This window comes from Planococcus citri, chromosome 4 (assembly GCF_950023065.1).
Source record: "Planococcus citri chromosome 4, ihPlaCitr1.1, whole genome shotgun sequence".
In the NCBI taxonomy this organism is placed as follows: Eukaryota; Metazoa; Arthropoda; class Insecta; order Hemiptera; family Pseudococcidae; genus Planococcus; species Planococcus citri.
This window is the reverse complement of record NC_088680.1, coordinates 11879458-11900763: the sequence shown is the minus strand read 5'-3', so window position 1 is coordinate 11900763 and position 21306 is coordinate 11879458. Positions and strand designations below refer to the sequence as shown.

The window sequence follows — 21306 nt, the reverse complement described above, 5'->3', positions numbered from 1 at the left end:
CCTGTCACCTACGAGAAGCCAGGTCGCGCTTTGCGCCTTGGCCTCGCGGTCAACAAAGTAATCGAAATCTTCTACTCGTATACTACTCTCCTCTCGAGCACATCTCGTTAACGTATAGTTAATCTCATTTCTGTGTAAAACAAAATCCCGAGCAAAGCCAAGGGGGCTTCGAGAGTCGAGAGGCCGAATCGATCATGACATCGAGTTCGACCGACCATACTGTTGAGCGGAATCCGGTAACGCACGGTACGCGCGTGGTGTGCACTGGTATTCGTCAAAAATCGTGATCTACGCCACCTTCTTCTCATTCCATTCGGTCTCGAGTTCAATTAACCGAGCTAATCGTTTTCTCCATTTATTACATATAAATAAGCCAAAGCTTATATATACGAACTTATTAAGTATGCATATCGCACATACCTACGCATAAAAAATTAATCTTTCTTTGAAATTTGCTCAGGTTCTGCTCGAGATGCCTACCACACCAGCATCAAGCACGCCAAGCAGCGTCGCAGACGATTCACCGATGGGCTCCAGTTCCTACCTGATGATGCATCGAACCGAATCCACATCGGCTTTCGTACCGGTCGTACCATCCCGAGCAATGCATCTGTACCGTCCATCCAACGACAATCTGGTCTCGATGATGGCCGATAAACGTAAAGAGCTCGCGTTACGCGAAGAAGCAGCCAACGTAGCGGCGGCTGCGGCTGCTGCGATGCTGATGCATAGGCCATCAGGACCACCTCCACCTCCTTCGATTCTGGACGCGACCGCATACAGTTCCTCGAATATGTTTCCTACCGGAGCTAATCCGGCCTTGTTTCCGTTTCCTGGTACCAGTTCTGCGATTTTCCCACCGGCCGGGGCTACTCACGCTAGACTGCTCAGGGCACCCGGACGAGCGTCTAGGCCTAAGAAACAGTTCATTTGTAAATTCTGTAATCGCCAGTTCAGCAAGTCGTACAATTTGCTCATACACGAACGTACGCATACCGATGAACGACCTTACTCCTGTGATATTTGTCAGAAGGCTTTTCGAAGGCAGGATCATCTGAGAGATCATAGGTGAGTCCGGTCGACAGATCGTGTTTTTGAGTATTTTTTAAATTGGTGATTGGGTTATATTGGCACTGCGACGCAAAGTGGCTGACATCTAGCGGGGAACGCTCGAAATGCTGAAAACGGGTCCAGTTGTACAGAGAGCATAGGGAGAAATCGCGTTTTTTAATTTTTACGCAAAAACAGTAGGGTTTTTTACCAATTGTATAGGGCATTATTTAAAGGGAATTCAATTTCCGATTTTTTGGTATAAAAAAAAATGAACTTCGACGATTTACAACGCGACAAATTCAGATTTCGTGTAACAATTTTCACCCGTTTTCAGAATTTCACAAAAAAATATATCGGTAAATCCCAATTTTTTTAATGTTCTCAGTAATCAGCATTTTCTCCTCTCTACATTAATATAATCACCAGATTTTTAGCTTCAATACTCGCGGAGAAATTCAATTAAAAAGTTGTGAAATGCTGAAAGCGGGTGAAAGAAATTATCGAAATTCAATTTTTTTTACACCAAAAAATCGGAAATTAAATTCTCTGAAAATAATGTTTTATACATAATAGCAAAAAACCCTACCGTTTTTGCGTAAAAATTAAAAAACGTGATTTTTCTCTATGCTCTCTGTACAACTGGACCCGTTTTCAACTTTACGTTTCGGCGCGTAGCAGCGCGCTCTATGTATCCGTCGCACAGCCAATAGGTTTAGATTTGGTACGTATGAGAAAATTGGTGTATAAATCTTCGGATCACCCTATGGGCCCTTCATAACTTCGAAGAAAAGACAATGGTGTCTCAAACTAATTCATTTGGGTTATCAGCTAATTAATCTACATAATGAGAATTACTCTAAAAAAAATTGAATTGTTGGAAATGATTAGATCTGCTCAGACTGGGTGAGGTTCAATAAGGGAAACTTGATCAGATCAGATCAGACTTGATCGGATCCGGACATCCCTGAGATACCATTTGATCCGAGCAGATCTCTAATCAAACCGATCTTTTCGTTCTGACCTGATATCAATCAGATCAGATCAGACCAGATCAGATCAAATCAAATCAAATGAGATCATATTAGATCAGATCAGATCAAATCAAATCAAATGAGATCATATTAGATCAGATCAGATCAAATCATATTAGATCAGATCAGATCAGATCATATTAGATCAGATCAGGTCAGATCAGATCAGATCCGGACATTCCTTGATTAGATCTGAACAGGGCTTTTCATTCAGATCAGATCTGATCAGACTTGTTCAGATGCAGAAATTCCTGGAATCCAATTTAATCAGACCAGATCTAATGAAATAATCAAGACGGATCAGACCAGATCAAATCAAATCAAATGAGATCATATTAGATCAGATCAGATCAGATCAGATCAGATCAGATCCGGACATTTCTTGATCAGATCTGAACAGGGCTTTTCATTCAGATCAGATCTGATCAGACTTGATCAGATGCAGAAATTCCTGGAATCCGATTTAATCAGACCAGATCTAATGAAATAATCAAGACCGATCAGATCAGATCAAATCAGATCATATCAGATCCGGAACGTTCCTTGATTAGATCTGATCAGATTTTAACAGATCTGAACAGGGCTTTTCATTCAGATCAGATCTGATCAGACTGGATCAGATGCAGGAATTCCTGGAATCCAATTTTATCAGACTAGATCTAATGAAATAATCAGGACGGATCAGATCAGATCAAATCAGATCAGATCCGATCCGGACATTCCTTGATTAGGTAGATCTGATGAGATTTTAACAGATCTGAACAGGGCTTTTCATTCAGAGCAGATCTGATCAGACTTGATGAGATGCAGAAATTCCTGGAATCCAATTTAATCAGACCAGATCTAATGAAATGATCAGCAGATCATTCTGAATTATCACTCTGTTCATATTTTGAGACATGTGCGGGTAATTGATAGAGTTTGAATGCAAATCTTCCAAAAGTTACAAGTATTTCTGTTTCAAATAGGCTACTTAGTTCTTCTATTAACACATCATAAGCACATGAATGATTAGGAGATTCCATAGGCCCTCAGGCTCTCAAAAAGAAAACTCTTGATGATTTCAGCCATCTCTTGAGATATCTCAGGATACCAAGCTTGAATTACATTATTCCAATGAAACTTCTTCGAATGACTTTGAATATTTTTGTTCAAACTTTTAAATGTAAAAATATTCAGGAGATTCCAAAAACCTTCAGACTCTTTGATAGACAACTTCTGATGATTTCATGACCTCCCTCAGCCAATTTACCATAAAATAAATTCATTCAACTATTAAGTAGTGACACTTCCTCTAAAATGTACGTATTTTTTCACTTCTCAACACATCACACTCTGGTTCAATCCAATTGTACACAAAACCAGTATGCTATAGCAGGAGATATTTCATTCTGAGAATATTCCTCATGAAATTCTCCACAAATTCCTTTTTTAATATTTTGCCCTCCAGGAGTAATAGTTACCTCAGAAAATGGGTTCAAAGTTCTGGATGCAAAATTCCAATAATTCTGAGAATATCTCAAAATTATTCTTCCTGCCAATTTCGAATCAAATTAACTCATCAGGCTGTTCATCAAATTGGTTCCAGATCTGTGATCTGGTCATTCTTGAGATCCAAATCTACGAGTCATTAGATTTTGTTTTTAAAAACTCAATCCAGCTGATAGATTTTTCCTACAAATGGTCACGCATCAACAGATGGGTTGACCATCAAATTCCTTCCCATGGACCATACTAAACAAAATATTCAACAAAATGCATGTCTTTTCTGTCCTGTTGGTCGTTATTCGTGTTCTTAAGTTCATTAATCTCAACGTCATCGTGAACGTCGACATCTTGGCTTTTAATGTTTGTAAGTTGCCCTTTGCTTCTGCTCACCACACGCAGGCCAGCTCCTCGAGGCTCGAGCTATAACCCGAGTCGTGATATATGCAACTAAGCAACTTCTTCCGGGTACTCGTGAGTATTTTTTCCTTCCGTTAATATGATATTCGCGTTGTGGCGTCGCTCTTGTGACTTGTGAGTGAGGTGCCAATCACGATATTTTTCAAAGGCCATTACAAAGAGGCTCTGTTTCGGTCATCGTAGCTCGCGGTGTACGACATGAGCGCATCGTCACGATTTTTTTGATGACACGTAGTGCACATGCCATAAAGTAAGGCTATCATTGTTCATTTCTTTGGCTTATACTTACTCAGTGTATGAGTGTTATATATAGGTATTTTGCATTATAAATAATTATGCCACGCCACGAGTCGTTTTCGTGTAAAAAATAATATCATCGTTTTAATTTTAATTTTTATTGTTATCATTATCGTTATTATTAAACTCGGTGTACAATGTAGTAGTAGGCTGGTGTTACTCACGTTTATATCGTAACCCTCTGTCCCCTCTGCTCAACCCTCCTATTCCCAAATCGCTGAAAAATACGACGTTTAGATCGTAAAAACTGGTACAACACAATTTTTTTTTATCTTTTGAGGAGAAAAAAAAACGAAACATTGTCGTTGGTTTATTTAATACCATAATTAACGCGTCTTATTTTCCTGCTTCCGCTAATAAAAAGTGTCCTTAGCTTGATGGTTTATTATTCATATACTTTATACATTGTTACTGTATTTAAAAATGACAGAGAGAAAAGAGGTGAAAAAAAACGTTTAATTAACCTGGCTATATTAAGTATGTAGTACGGTTGCGAGCAGGTACCTGTGTTTTTTCGTTTTATTTTTATTTTTTTCGATTTTTATGGCCAACCGATCAATAAAAACGTTCGGATGTGTTGAGTGTGGTAAGAGTAGGTATACTTTTAATAGGCGTACCTAAGGGTATCATACTCGTATTTTCTCAAGAGACGACTTTATGGTAGGTAGGGAGGTACTTGTAGTTAGACACCTTGAGTCTTTAGGTAATTTTGTGTTTAATTTATATTTATTTGCGACGTAATAGGGGTCGATCTTTTTTAAAGGAGTGGGTTTTAATGGTCCAGTTGTAGGTACATACGTACTAGAAGATGAATGGAGGGAGTCGAAGATGGTGAATAGTTTGAACTATAGACTGGTGAATTTCTATAGTGTCAAGACGAATAGAGGAGGGAAGCGAGGAGAGTTGGTTTTAAAAAAAAATTATTTTTTTTAAAAATATTGGCCAGGGAATTTGAAAAAAAGTTTTGAAGAATGTTATTTTGCTTCAGGTAGCCATTTTTATTTGATCAAAAATTGAGATCAATTCGAGTTGATCGAATATTGTGACGAATTCGAGTTGATCAACTCGAGACCAGTGTGAATTAATCAGCACGATTGGCCAATTTGAATTGATTTGAATTTTGTGATGAACCCGAAATTTGTTATGAGAAATTTGTGTCCATCAGCATTTGTGTCAAATTTGTGTTCATCAGAATTTAACTCAAATTTGTGTTCATCAGAATTTAACTCAAATTTGTGTTCATCAGAATTTAACTCAAATTTGTGTTCATCAGAATTTAGGTCAAATTTGTGCCACCCGAATTTGTGTCAAATTTGGGTCCATTAGAATTATCAAAATTTGTTATGACAAATTTGTGCCCATCAAAATTTGTTATGAGAAATTTGTGTCCATCAGAATTTGTGTCAAATTTGTGTCCATCAGCATTTGTGTCAAATTTGTGTTCATCAGAATTTAAGTCAAATTTGTGTCCACCAGAATTTGTGTCAAATTTGTGCCATCAGAATTTGTGTCACATTTGTGTCCATCAGAATTCGTGTCAGAATTTGTGTCAAATTTGCATTCACAAAAATTTGTGCAAATTTGCGTTCACCAAAATTTGTGCAAATTTGCGTTCACCAAAATTTGTGCAAATTTGCGTTCACCAAAATTTGTGCAAATTTGCGTTCACCAAAATTTGTGCAAATTTGCGTTCACCAAAATTTGTGCAAATTTGCGTTTATCAAAATTTGTGCAAATTTGCGTTTATCAAAATTTGTGCAAATTTGCGTTTATCAAAATTTGTGCAAATTTGTTTTTGCTATGACAAATTTGTGCCCATCAAAATTTGTGCAAAGTTGTGTTCATCAAAATTTGTGCAAAGTTGTGTTTATCAAAATTTGTGCAAATTTGTGTCTGTAAAAATTTGTGACAAATTTGTATCCGTCAAAATTTGTGACAAATTTGTATCCGTCAAAATTTGTGACTAATTTGTGTCCGTCAAAATTTGTGACAAATTTGTGTCTGTCAAAATTTGTCGTAAATCTGTGCCTGTTATCATTAGTGACAAATTTGTTTTCATCATAATACGTGGCTGTGACAAGTTTAATCCAAGGATAATTCCACCTCAATTCAACCAACATTTTTGAATCATGTCCTTTGATTTTGCTCAATTTTTTTTTACAATCTCTACCCACCCAATAAGTAAGAAACCAGCAATCAGTTTGGTACCAGCACCTTCAGGAGACCTCCAAAGCTATGATACTTTGATTAAAACTGATTTCACAGTTCAAAAAGGGCATTGTATTTTGGTTTTTTCAGGTAGGTATTTTGAGATTTCCAAAAGTTGAAAGTTGAACTTCCGAATTGAAAGTTCAAATTTCAAAATGGCATTGTAAGTGGGAGCTACCATTAAAAATTCTGAAAAAATTTCCATAGATGTACCTTTTGATACTTTTTTGAAATATTTAATTTTCGAGATGGGATCTTTTAATGGAGGGTAGCACCTTCTCCACCAAATTTGGGCAAAACATTCAAAAAAAAAATCTGGGGCATGTGATATATCGAATTGTATGTTTTTGATGACGCTGAGCACGAATATGATGTCAGATTTTTGATTGAACCCCATCGACGGCCCCCAGCTCCTCTCCAAATGGGGTTAAAAGTTCAAAAAAGTATTTCGACGAATCTATGTTGATCGAAATGTGTGAAAAATTTGAGCTCTAACCAAGTAGACGAGCATTCAAGATGAAATCACGATCGATGAGTTCAGTTTTCAGTTGAAACTGTATCGCGATCTATCAGACCAAAGGTCAATATCCCCACACAAACAGATCACATTTCGAATATACTACAAAACAAATCTCTCCTATCAGTATAAATTAACCTGGTCGTAGGCATGCCTACTATCAAGAATACCACAACTACACATAGGTATCTTCTTCGTATAGCACATATTTCAAAAGACACCTCACAATGTAACTAATTCCCACAGTGGCATATACCCTGCGCTGCTCTCTCTCATCTCTCATTCCAGCGTGTATAATTCGATCGTAATAATGTAAACAAGGTCGATTCGGATCTTTTGAAGGGTATACCGACGTGGACGGTCGTTATCCATCACTGTCTAATTTCGTATTTAAAATTAAATCGTCGTCGGCTGCTGATTTGAATTCTAAACAGACGATGCAGAGGCCAGCGGAGGCAGGACAGAATAAGTTACTCGTATAGGTACAGTTGGACTGAACCACCACGTAAGAATCAAATAAATGATCCGTAATTTCTCACTGCCAATTAAAATAGAGAGATGAAAAAAGGCGTACAATTTATATATCTACATAAGTACGAGTATACGAGCCTAGTATACGAGTATTACCAAGTCCACGACGACCACCACCACATACCGAGTTGATTAACTTCCATCGCATATTAATCACACCGTTCGAAAGAAAAAAAAAACCGGCATCGACGCAGATGTTTTCCTAAATCCGAGTCTCTCATAGCTCAGAGTCGCTATAACGACGATCGAAGCGAAAAAATTTTGATTGAAACCTGTCCAAATATCAAATCAGAAACCAGTTTGGTATTTTGGTAGAATGATGGTTGAGAGATGTTGCGAAGATGATAGCTAAGTAATCGAACTGAACTGAACGTTTCGAATTCCGATTTTCATTTTGGTATCGCGTCAAGTTGCAGATACACACTGGATCTAGGCTATATAGAGAAGTTCTGAGATCCTACACAATCTAGCTAGAGTATTTTTTTCTCACCAAGTTTTCGAGCTATTGCATAACATTATTCTACCTGTGTCAAATGTCATCCTAATTCCTTCAGCAGCTTTCTAACACACGTACTGCAACCAGATTGAAATTTATGCTCGTACACGTCGCATTGTCTGGTCAACAAGCCAGTCATAGAGCGAAAAAAAAGGACAAAGTACAGACGATGAACATGGAAGAACAGTACGTCGTCGCCATCACATTATGCAAATTTCGAGCAATTTTTTCCGCTAATCGCCACCGTGTAAAAATTACTTTTAATATCCAATTAGTACCAACAAATACTCGCTAATGAGCTCCGATCTTCCTCCTTTCCACACATTACTCGCATACTCGTACATAATGATCGTTTTTCTACGTGCTCAACAATCTCTAGCACACTCGCCAACGTTTATTCGCAACAATAAGTGGCGATTAATTAAACCCTCGTTGCTCATCGGTGAATTTTTACGCTATTTACACCCCGTAATTGGAGGCCATTTCTTTGGCTAATTACTCTTCTTATGCGCTCGAACGAGAACGCGATGCGAAATATCGTAAGGTTAGGTGATTTTTTGCAACAATTTTTAATGCATACGAGTGATTTTTTTCTATACTTTAGGATTTTTTTTTAAATAGCTAATTGAACTGACGTCGTCGTGTGGTCAGTTTTTTTTTTCATTTTTACGGTAATTGTGCATTTTGTTAAACGCTTACGACGTCCGGTTATTTTAATAAAGTTGCTGGGATGTGTTCAAGGTTTATGGAAAAGGATGTGTGTGGTTGGTTTTATGGTAATTAACATTGGGGCTTAGTATAGGGATGAGAGAAGGTAGGGGTCTGGAGGAATTTATTACAAACTTCGAGTCACCAAGTATTTTCAAGAGAATCTTATTGGTAATCTATAATCTTTAGAATCCTCTCCCCAAGATTTTGAGTAGCTCCAATATTATATAGATTCCATCGACCCAAAAAAAATTCTGACTTTGTCAAGGAGATAGCTTTTTGAGATTATCAAGATGTTATTGGATATTTTGCTTGTTACAAGGCTCACAAGTCTTGACAAATGTACAACGAATCAAAAAAGAAGGATCCATTTTGGAATTTGCTGATTCAAGTCCATCCGTCTATCTGAGGATATGTTGAATGATATGAAGGCATCAAAAGTCACCAGCAGGAGACTGAGTCTGAAGACCTATGGAATCTCCTAATTATTCCTATCCCTTCACATCCACAGAAGAAGATTAACAGTCAGTTGGAGAGTATTTATTTGCAGATGGTCTTCCAAAGAATCTGAAGACTTGTGGAATCTCCCAAGTATTTCTGTCATTGAAGATCCCAACAAAAAGACCATTAATGGTACATACAAAATTGAAAAAGTGAAAAGGGACGAGTCGTAAAGACTTACAAATTTGGATCTTAAGAATGATCAGATCACTGATCTAGAACTAATTTTGGCTAATTTGCTCGACTGCCCCATGAATTAATTTTATGCGAAATTGGCAAGAGGAATTTTGTAATGTTCTCAGAATTTCAATTTCACGTCCTGAACAGTCTTTGAATCCACTTTCTGAGGTATTTATAGGTCCTAGAGGGTAAAATATTAAAAAGAGAATTTGTAGAGAATTTCAGGAGGAATATTCTCAGAATGAAATATTTCCCGCTATAACATACTGGTTTTGTGCAAAATTGATAATAGCAAAGATTCCTGGTTCTCAAAATTTCAATTTCACAACCCAAACTTTGAATCCATTTTCTGAGGTATTTATGGGTCCTGGAGGGTAAAATATTAAAAAGGGAATTTGTGGAGAATTTCACGAGGAATATTCTCAGAATGAAATATTTCCTGCTACAACGTACTGGTTCTGTGCAAAATTGATAATAGCAAAGATTTCTGGTAACTTTACAAGGGAAACTGTGTATTTCTCAACTATACATAATATAGAGACTGTCACACTCAGAATGAAATATCTTCTGCTATAGTCCACTGGTTTTGAATAAAACTCAATTGAAACAGTATCCAATGCATCGAGAAGTGAAAAAATCACACATTTGGGAAAGTATAAATAAATCCGTCAATGTGACCATCAACAATGATGCTCCACTTTACAGCCTCCGCAGTTCTCTGGCCAGCATCGACATCGGCATACCCAGCCACACACAAATTTATGATAATGTTTGATTCGCCGCTTCTTAACCGTTGTTATTGGAGATTTGATGGATCATTAAAAATTTCTTTCTTTCATCTCACATACGATATGCTCCTTTTGGCCAAAGTCTGACCCTAATGCGTTCTTGTTTAACGGACTTGTCCGCATACTCTGGTGTCTCTGTGTCGCCTTTTTCTTCTCTATATACCGACACGCAGGCATCTCTTTTTCAAAAGCTATTAAATAAGGTAGTAAAAATTGTTTCCTAATTGAATCTCCACACACATTATGTATTATTATGACGAGTGTATTGAATTCATACCATTATTATGATGATGACGATTAATGGTGGCGGCGGCGGCGGGTTCCAAAGTATAAGTTTACGAGCACGCGTTCGCTCAACTCATGTGAAACGGATTGGCCATCGCATTTTATACGTACCTACCTATATATGTATATGAGGTGTAGGTAGGTAGGTTTAACGAGAATATCCGACCAAGACCAGACGAGATGTAAGAGCCTGCAGATCGATTGTAAGACGACGATTAAATGGAGCGGAAAATTGGTATCGGGTTGCTACTGTTTTGGGTGTGGTTGGTCTAAGTATTTTGTGGTTTGAGCATTCTTGTGGTGACTGGTGAATTTATTGCGAAGTCAAAGACGATGGCTTGGATGAACTTGAACTATTCGAATGCACAAAATTAGAAATTTCGAATCCAGCAGGAAATACGAGTACTTCCTTTGTTCAAGTGATGATATTCAGAGAATTAAACCAATTTCTTCTCATGATGGGAGTAGGTGGTGGGGGAGGGGAGATTCTAGTAACTGGTTAATTAGAATCTAGTTAATTTGAAGAGAGGTCTTACCTTTTGCAGCATGTCCAAGTTGAATTTGAGAAAAATATCTTAAAAATTGATGCTTATAGGTCCAAAACTGAAAGCTGAAACAGAAAATAAATCATTTATGGTTAGATATGATAATTTGATTTTTTTTTTAAATCCGGAAAAGGGATAGATAGAACACCTCTATCTTAAAAAATTCCTTGTCACTGCATCTTCAATTTTGGGAGAGCTTTTGAAATTGTTCTTTGGTTTTCAATACTCCTCTAGTTCTTTTCATTGAAGGCTTCTATTTTAATAATAAACAATCAATTGCAGAATCCAGAGGCACTTCATTTTTTCATCATTGCAAATTCTGTCAAGTCGATGAATGATTACCTCTACTCCAACAAGGGAGGCATTTTTTGGTAAAACGAATGGAAACCAAAAGAGCATCCGAAAACACACCACTAGACCAAATTTCAGGAGTTGAATTTCAATTTTTGGATTTTCTACGAGTTTTTAAGATTTCAATGCCTCATTTTTCACGAAAAAAAAAAAAATGAAATTGAGGTAGACAGCTTAGATTTGGTTTGTGGGATGTTTTCAATCTCTCCAGACGATTGGTTGAGATTTCAAGTCATTCAGAAGCCTCCAGAGAATTTTTAGATTTTGCAATTTAAAAAGAAAAAAAAATAGTATAATAACGAAATGAAAAAAATTACAAGTAAATTAATGGAAACGTATTTGTATTGAATAAAATAGAAAACATAATAATTTTTCCTTCGTATTGTTTATCTATTGCATTGAAAACATGATTTTGAATTCGTATACTTAATCTATTGCATTGAAAGCGTGATTTTTAATTCGTATTGTGAATATATCGCATAGCTGGCCTTTCAGAAAAATCCATATAGTATATCAGTAAATTAACCCTGCTCATTCATATCATCCACGGTAGAAGCTTCTTGTTTAACATCATCGGCCAGTCCTTGAATTTCAGTACTTCCTCCGGCAGCGACAAAGGATCCCATAGCAATGATGAAAACAATCGCAAAGAACACCCGCTTCAATACGTTCAAAAGCAACATTTTTTTCACCTCCTGATATCTTCAGCTTTCAAAAAAAATCGTTTATCACAAATTTGACGAAACAGTGACGAACAAAATATAGATAGGTGGGTAACAATGTACCAAATGCACCTCTCAAGAATCTCGATTCACTTCTGATTTTCTGCTATTCGAATTTTCATCTTTTATAAAACGAAAATTCGCTCGAATATCTGCGTGATTTGAAACTTCGAAACACTATTTACCGAATATGAGTGCAATAAATCCTGAAATTTTGACGTTGCGCCACCAGCAACACGAAGCTGAGAAGCTCGAATTATTCGCATAAGAAACGTGTATGTAATGTACCTTTAAACTTCTGGTTCGTCTTATTGTCGTAAAAAAACATCGTGCACTTGAATTCTTCGACGTTGAATTGCGTCGAAAAAAAATTCCCTTGTCATCGAAAAAATGTTCAAGTTGGGATAAAATCAGAAATTTTGCCAAATTCATCACCTCTTCTTTCCAATGGCTTCATTGGTTGGTACGAAAAAATTATTCGATAATGAAGGGAGAAAAATTACAAGTAAATTAATAGAAACGTAGGTCTAGGTATATATTGAACAAAATGGAAGACATAATAATTTTTCATTCGTATTGTTAATCTATTGCATTCAAAACATGATTTTTAATTCGTATCGTTAATCTATTGCATTGAAAACATAATTTTGAACTCGTATCGTTGATAAGGTACATTTATTGCATAGCTGGCCTTTCAGAAAAAGCCCCAGTATATCGGTACATTAACCCTGCTCATCCATATCACCCCCAGAAGCTCCTTGTTTAACAGTATGGCTCAGTCCTTGAACTTCATCAACTCCTTCGACAGCGACAAATGATCCCATAGCAATGACGAAAACCATCACGAAGAATACCTGCTTCAATACGTTCAAAAACAACATTTTTGCACCACCTGATATTACCCTCAGCTTTCGAAAAATCGTTTATCACAAATCTGACGAAACTGCGGTGAACAAAATAGGAAACAAATGTAAAAATTGCAACTTGGAAGAATCTCGATTCACTTCTGAGTTTCTACGGTTCGAATTTCCATGTTTTATAAAACGTAAATTCGCTCGAATACCTGCGTGAATTTTTTGTATTGTAGGTACTCGTACTGTACGGTTTAGACAGTGTTACACGTAGTACTGAAATTTTGGAACATTATTTAATATGAGTGCAATAAATCCAGAAAATGTGACGTTGGGCCATCACACGAAGCTGAGAACTTTTGAAAAAACAATTCAATGAATCACTCGCACAAAAAACGTGTATAAACCTAACTTCAAACTTCTGATTCATCTTGTTGATGTAAAACATCGTACGCTTGAATTTTTTGACGTTGAATTGCGTCAAAAAATTCCCAGTTGAAATATTTTGACATTTAAAAAATTTTCAAGTTGGAATAAAATCAGAAATTTAGCAAAATCCGTCATTTTAAGTGAAAAATCCTGTTCTGAGGTTGGCTTATAATTACACAAAAATATTTCAGCTGTTTCACTACTAGCCATTTCTATTTTTTCAAAATCCATCCTTTTTTTGGAACACAAGGTGACCACAAAGTATTACTCTGGGTAACTTTTTTTGACTTCTTTTTTTGTGTTTGGGTTGAAAATGGGCTTAATCGGTAGTTTAGACCCTAAAAAAAAAGAGAGTGAGTTTTTGAAATTTGAGTTGTTTTTGTAATCAGGAGAGACTGCCGAAGTTGCGAAAATGACCGACCAGGCGACCAAACTTCAGGTGTTGAATTTCAATTGTTGGATTTCCGATGCGTTTTCAAGACTTTGATGGCTCATTTTTCACGAAAAAAATGACCAAATTGAGGTGGGTCATTCCATATCAACTCAACCAACGTTTTTGAGTCATGTCTTTCGATTTCGCTCAAAATTTTTTTTACAATATATACCCATCAAGTAATTAAGAACCCCGCAATTAGTTTGGTCCCAGCCCCCTCGGGGGGGGGGGCGGGTGGGGGGCTTCCATTATTATCAGATTGTCTCGAGGTACTCAACTTCAGCAGCCCATTCCTCCAAAACTATGATACTTCGATCAAAACTGATTTCACAGTTCGAAAGGGCATTGCATTTAGAACTTTTTAAGGATTTTGAAATTTTCAAAAGTTGAGAGTTGAACTTTCAAATTGCAAGTTCAAATTTCAAAATGGCGCTGTAAGTGGGATCCACCATTTAAAATTTTGAAAAAATTTCCATAGATGTACCTTTTGATGCTTTTTTGAAATATTTAAGTTTCGAGATGAGATCCTTTAATGGAGGGGGAGCACCCCCACCCCCAATTTTGAGTCAAACTTTTGAAAAAAAATCTGGGACGTGTGATATATCGAATTGTGTGTATTTGGTGACGCTGAACACGAATATGACGTCGGATTTTTGATAGGACCCCATCCACAGCCCCCAGCACCTCCCCAAAGGGGGTAATAAAAGTTCAAAAAAGTGTTTTGTTCGTGTGACGCATGGAATAGTATGTTTTTGGTGACGCTGAACACGAATATGACGTCAGATTTTTGATAGGACCCCACCCACAGCCCCCAGCATCTCCCCAAAGGGGTGACCCCCCAAAAAAATGGTTACAATCGTGTGACACATGAAATAGTATGTTTTCGATATCGCTGAACACGAATATTGCCTTAGTTTTTCGAATCGACTTCACCCATGGCCCCCACAACCTCCCCCAATAGGTAAAAGTCCAAAAAAATTGTTGGGGGCCGTGGATGGGGTCCAATCAAAAATCTGACGTCATATTCGTGTTCAGCGTCACTAAAAACATACTATTCTATGTGTCACACGAACAAAACACTTTTTTGAACTTTTACCCCCTTTGGGAAGGTGCTGGGGGCCGTGGATGGGGTCCTCTCAAAAATCTGATGTCATATTCGTATTCAGCGTCATCTAAAACATAGAATTCGATATATCACATGCCCCAGATTTTCTTTCGAAAGTTTCACCCAAAATTGGGGGTGGGGATGATCCCCCTCCATTGAAAGACCCCATCTCGAAACTTAAATATTTCAAAAAAGCATCAAAAGGTACATCTATGGAAATTTTTTCAAAATTTTAAATGGTAGCTCCCACTTACGGCGCCATTTTGAAATTTGAACTCAATTTGAAAGTTCAACTTTCAATTTTTGAAAATTTCAAAACACTTGAAAAGTTCTAAATGCAATGCTCTTTTGAACTGTGAAATCAGTTTTGATCAATGTATCATACTTTTGGAGGAATGGGCTGCTGAAGTTGAGTAGCTCGAGACAATGTGAAAACAATGGAAGCCCCCCCACAGTCCCCTGAGGGGGCTGGGACCGAACTAATTGCGGGGTTCTTACTTACTGAGTGGGTATATACTGTAAAAAAAATTGAGCGAAATCGAAAGACATGACTTTCAAAATCGCCTTTTTTTGGTTGAGTTGACATGGAATGACCCAGTTGCGAAAATGACCGACCAGGCCACCAAACTTCAGGCGCTGAATTTCAATTGTTGGATTTTCGATGAGTTTTCAAGACTTCAGTGACTCATTTTTCACGGAAAAAATGACCAAATTAGTGAAGAAGACTTAGATTTGGTTTCTGGTATGTTTTTAATCTCTCCAGTCAATTGGGGTGGTAGTTCCAAGTCGTTTAGAAGCATCCAGAGAATTTTCAGATTTTGCAATAATTTTAAAAAAAGTACCATAATACCTGAGAGCTAAACTGTCATTCTCTGTAGGTTCCTATGAACCCAAATAATACCGTGTTTAAAATCCTTTCAATTGATTTGGGCACTAATTTATAGATTTTGAATTAATAAGAATCCATCAGGTTCTGAATTTCATCTTATCCATTAATATCACAATTGTTTCGAAACTGAAAAATTAAAAAACTTACTTGAAAAATAAGGTGTAAATCAAATGCCAGCTCTCTACCTCAATTTGATCAAATTTTTAATTTTTTTGTAAAAAATGGGCCAAAGAATTTTCAAAAAAAAAAAAAAAATTAAAAAATCAGCAAAAGTCAAAAAATAAAATTCAGCCTGAAATTAATTCTTCAAACAAGGCATATCGATGGTTTTTCATTTTTTTTTTTCAACTTTTAGTAACAGTTTCTCCGTCTTTGCCTCCTTTCAACCTAATTCGACTCAGATTTTCCTCGTTTTGGATCTTCTGAAGAATTGATGACACCGATCGGACGAAATAAGGAATAAACCTAGAAACGTTTGGGATAAATTTCTACTCACTGGAACAATACAATACTTTTATAAATCGTTATTACAGCTTGAATTTTCAGTCTTCGTAGCGAAAAGTACCTCTATACCTATCATTGCCAATAACTGCAGGCTCCATTAGTAGGCACAAAAAAATTACTTGATAACGATCGAGGAAAATAAATTACACTAAATTAATGGAAACGTATAATATTGAACAAAATATAAAACATAATTTCGCATTCGTATTGTTAATCTATTGCAAAGGAAAACATGATTTTAAATTCGTATCTTATTGTTAATCTATTGCATTGAAAACATGATTTTGAAATTTGAATTCGTACCTATGGTTAATCCATTGCACAGTTGGTATTACACAAAAAGCCCTGGTATACTAATCAGTAAATTATGTCTGCTCCATATGATCATCTGCAGGCGAAATTTCTGGTTTACCATCAGGGCCCAATCCTAGAACTTCAGTACTTCCTCCGGCAGCGACAAAGGATACCATAGCGAAGATGAAAACAATCACAACGAATATTTGCTTCAATACGTCCAAAAACGACATTTTTGCACCACCTGATATCTTGAACTTTCCAAAAAATTGCTTATCACAAATCTGACGAAAGAACGTTGAACAAAAAATACATACGTATAGAAAACCAATGTAAAAAGCGATGTAACTTGCAAGAATCTCGATTCACTTCTGATTTTCTTCTATTCGAATTTCCACGTTTTATAAAACGAAAATTCGCTCGAATATCCGCGTGATTTTTCGTATTGTGCTCGTACTACGATTTGGGCATGTGTTACACGTATTGGAATTTCTAAACATTATTTGATATGAGTGCAATAAATCCTGAAAATTTGACGTTGCACCACCACACGAAGCTGCGAAGTTTTGAAAAACTTTACAATATGAATCACTCGCATAAGAACGTGTACGTAAAACTTTAAACTTCTGATTCATCTTATTGACGTAAAAAACATCGTACGCTTGAATTTTTCGACGTTGAATTGCGTCGAAAAAAATCCCCAGGTGGAAAATTACGTCTACATGCCTTGATTTTGACATTGAAAAAATTTTCGAGTCGGAGAAAATTCAGAGATGTTGCAAAATTCTTCAGTTGGGAGTAAGAAATCCCAATCACAAAAAAATATTCACAACTCACAATTTCTATTTTTTTTTTATTCCGTCATTTTTTGGAAAACAGGGTGACCACAAAGTATTATCGATGCAATTGAAAGTGTACAGGACTTTTTGACAACTTTTGGCACCAGAACTTTCTTCAAAATGGTATCAAAAAGGGCTTTTTAAATAGCAATTTCGACCAAAAACAAAGGATTGTTTTTTTATAATTTCGTAAAAATTAAGAGCACTTTTTCATTCGAATTTCATTTTTTTTTTTTAAATGGAATGAAAGGAAAAAAGAAAACAGAATCAATTTCGATAAAGCATTTTTTTCAACTCAAAGTTTACATATTGAATAGATACAGAATAATGGAAAAAATGGAAAATATAGTTACTTAAATTAACTACACTTATACATTTTAATTCACGATTGAATCTCTTTGGCCACAATAGAAAAATATTGGAATTTTTGAAAATTAAATTATCGGAGAAAAATTAAATTTATCATCACACCAGATGAAAATCACGTTACCGGATCAAAATTAACCCTGTTCTGTTTGCGATGTACTCGTCGACGAAGTTCCTTGTTTCGTTTCCGGTCCTAAACCGAGAATCTCAGTACCTCCATTGGCGTCGACAGCAACAAACGATATTGCAGCAAAAATCAATACAATTGCGAAAAGAAACTGCTTTAAATTCCTCAAAAACGACATTTTTCCAACTGCCTTATTTGAAAATTTAAACCGATTGTAGGTATTGAAAATTGAATATCAGTCAATGGACGATGAAATAGAAAACTATATACAATCCGGACAACTTTCGACTAAGTTATGATTTTCTGCAGTTTACATTCGTTTTTTTTATATGCTAAAAAATTGTTGGGAGACGACACTGGTAATGGCGATATATTTTCTTAATGTGACATTTTGTCAGTACCTACATAATGTTGAAGGTATTTTGAGACGCTGATTCACTTTTATTGTGCGTTTTATTGACGTGAAATACCATAAGATTTGATTTTTCCAACAAATAACAGTGTAAAGCAGTATTTTACATTGGAAATATGAAAAATACATATTACGTGCCCATGCCCACGAAGTTTGCAGTTTGAAATTGTTTAAAATTGTGTGCCTCAAAAATTACAAAATTAATAAACAGAATTTCCATCAAATGAGAAATGCATCTAAAGGTCAAGAACAAATTCCCAAAGGAAAAGGTTTTCCCAAGAATCAAATGAGACTAGCAAAAACTTCACCAAAACTTTTTTTTGGAACTTGAACTTGCGAAACAGAAGAAGTTCATTGAATAAGATACACTTTTGTGATAATTCCTGATTGTGATCCGATCCTTACCCAATTTCAGTGGTTCTCATTGAATCGAGCAAACTATTCGGCAAAAACACAAAACCAAGTGGAAAAAAATGCCCCTCCCCCCCAAATAAAAAAACAAAGAAAAAATGAAAAATTGAAAAAAATATCATCTAAAAAAATGCAAAAATTGAAGCATACTTTTTTTCAAACATTGAGAAAAAGTTTAAAAATTGATAGAGTGAGATAGGTAATTACTGGGATAGAGGGAAATTATTCTAATTCCTATTTATGGTGGTTAAGCCAATAATTATTCCTTAGAGAAGGAATAATTACCTCATCCAGGATAGCTCAGATCGATGGAGAGGTTCAATAAATACCATCTACTCTACTCATAAAGTTATTCGAAAGTACCAAATAAATACACACATTCGACGGATAATAGGTATTGCAGTATGCTCTCGATAACTCAAAACTCTTCAACTTGAAAACCTCTATTAGCCGAACCAACCTCCATTCCCCTTGAAATCTCTGTAACACTCAATGTTAACTTTACTTGGATAAGTCAAAATTTGACTACACCCAGTTGGGTGAAAATCTGCTCTTCTGCCAATAAATACGCGGTAAAGAGCAGTTTAATTGGCGTTTTATACTTCAACGCGAATTTAAACTGCTGCCATGCAGCAGATTTTACAGTTTTCAAAATCGCGCTTCAATTCACAGGCGTAATTTGAAGCGACTTTTTAGGTTGTTACATTTTCTGCACAGCAGAATAAAATTTCTGCTGATAAACACGCCACAAGAATATTTCGTAGCGTATTTTTATCGCGTAAAGCCGCTACGCTTCTAAATTATGTGGCGTATTTTTGCACGTTGAAAAAACCAGCCACAAAATACGCTACGCAAATATTTTGTAGCGTATTTAATCGCGTATTTGCTGAAAAACGCGCGTAAATGTGGTATTTTGCGTGTGTGTTATAGGTTAGTATATAAATATTTGTTCTCCTCTACCAAGTTCCCTGGTGGAGTAGGTAGTAAGGAGTCCGCTGTCAGATCCGGGGACCCGGGTTCGATCCCCATTAGTGCCGAAAATTTTTTCAAGAATATTGATCAATGGCAGATTTTTACGCGTAATTAAAATACGCACCGATTTATGGGCAGAAAAGGCATTGGCGTAAAGTGTTAAATCTCCTGCCCAAGTTTTAATGTCGCATAAGAGCAGATTTTCACCCAACTGGGCACAAACCAGTTGTAACTTGAAGCTAAACTTTGCTGAAAATAGCGAGAAAGCCTCTATAGGTAAGTCGTATGTTGTCGGGTGTTTACCTCTATAACTCAAATATTTCAACTCATACTTCTATCTTTTATACACTTACATAATATCTCTCAATTCATTCAATTCGTAAGACCTCTACATACCTATACCAAAATCTAACCTGCATAACTCGAAACTGATAACCTCAAAAACCTCTATAAGCCGAATGAGTGACCATTCCCCTCGAATTTGGAGTTATGTAATTATGTGATTTATTAGTATTAAAGAACACTAGAAAAAAATACACTTTTAAGGTTAGTCAACATAAAATAGTTGTGAGATTATTTTATAATGGATACAAGCTCTGGCTTACATCTTACGACTCGCGTTACTGACTAGAGAAATCTTAATAATAATGATAAGTATAAGCTTATTAATTATTAATTAGCGATGAAGTAATGTTACATTAATAGAAATCAAAAGTCATTACTTACTAAAGCCACTGTCCGCATTTTCTGCCTCTTTTGGGGTTGTCTCTGATAATAGACACATCGACACAAATGTCTTATACAAAGTTCCTTTTTGACGAGAGATATTCCCAATGGCTAGCAGGATCAGAGAAATATCCAATGTATTGTAATTAATAGACATAATTTAAATAAGAATCACGTTGTAAACACAAATTATCCACTTAGGAAAGTGGGCTAAGACAGGAAAGAGAGGTGGAGGGGAAAAGCTCTGCTGCCTATGCGGCTATAAGTTGACGAAGAACCAGCTATCGCGAGTAGCCGAAATCAAGTGAAGTTGGTGGTTAGAGATCCGATGCACGAGCCTTCGAGCTCCATACTTTCAGTACAAAGGGATATATTGATTTAATAACCTGTAATGTAAGGTGATTAAGGCACATTTCCTCATATCAAAATGATTGAAAAAAAAGTTCGGTTTTTGGTGAATTTTTCAAAAATCATTTGGGTCAAAAATTTGAAAAAAATCAAAATTTAACCAAATTGACCTAGGAATTTGAAATTTGACATCTTGCTTATTTTTGACCATTAAAATTAATTGGAAACGGTTTCGAACTGTTTTGAGCAGTTCGGAGCCTCCAGCAGATTTTTGGAAGTTGAAATTTCCACAAAATTTTACTAAATGAAGTTAAAAGGCTACAATTTACTCTGATGCACTCTTATTTCCACACTATGAATAAACTGGACTGGAGACAGTTTTTAAGCCGTTCTTGAGCCTCCGGTGACACTTTGGAAATTCCAGTTTTCCAAAAAAAAAACGCCAAAAATTACCAAAATATGACTGAAGGCTAGCTCCAGAT

General features: G+C 36.2%; 1 protein-coding gene across 1 annotated transcript in view; it reads left to right on the top strand.

The window, feature by feature from the left end:
- Positions 1-21306, top strand: part of LOC135842483 (protein bowel-like) — an 81623-nt gene that overhangs the window by 12466 nt on the left and 47851 nt on the right. The window contains exon 2 of the mRNA XM_065359963.1: positions 461-1068. Coding sequence (XP_065216035.1) covers positions 473-1068 — 596 coding nt within the window. The 5' untranslated portion in view covers positions 461-472. The remainder of the gene's footprint in view (positions 1-460; positions 1069-21306) is intronic.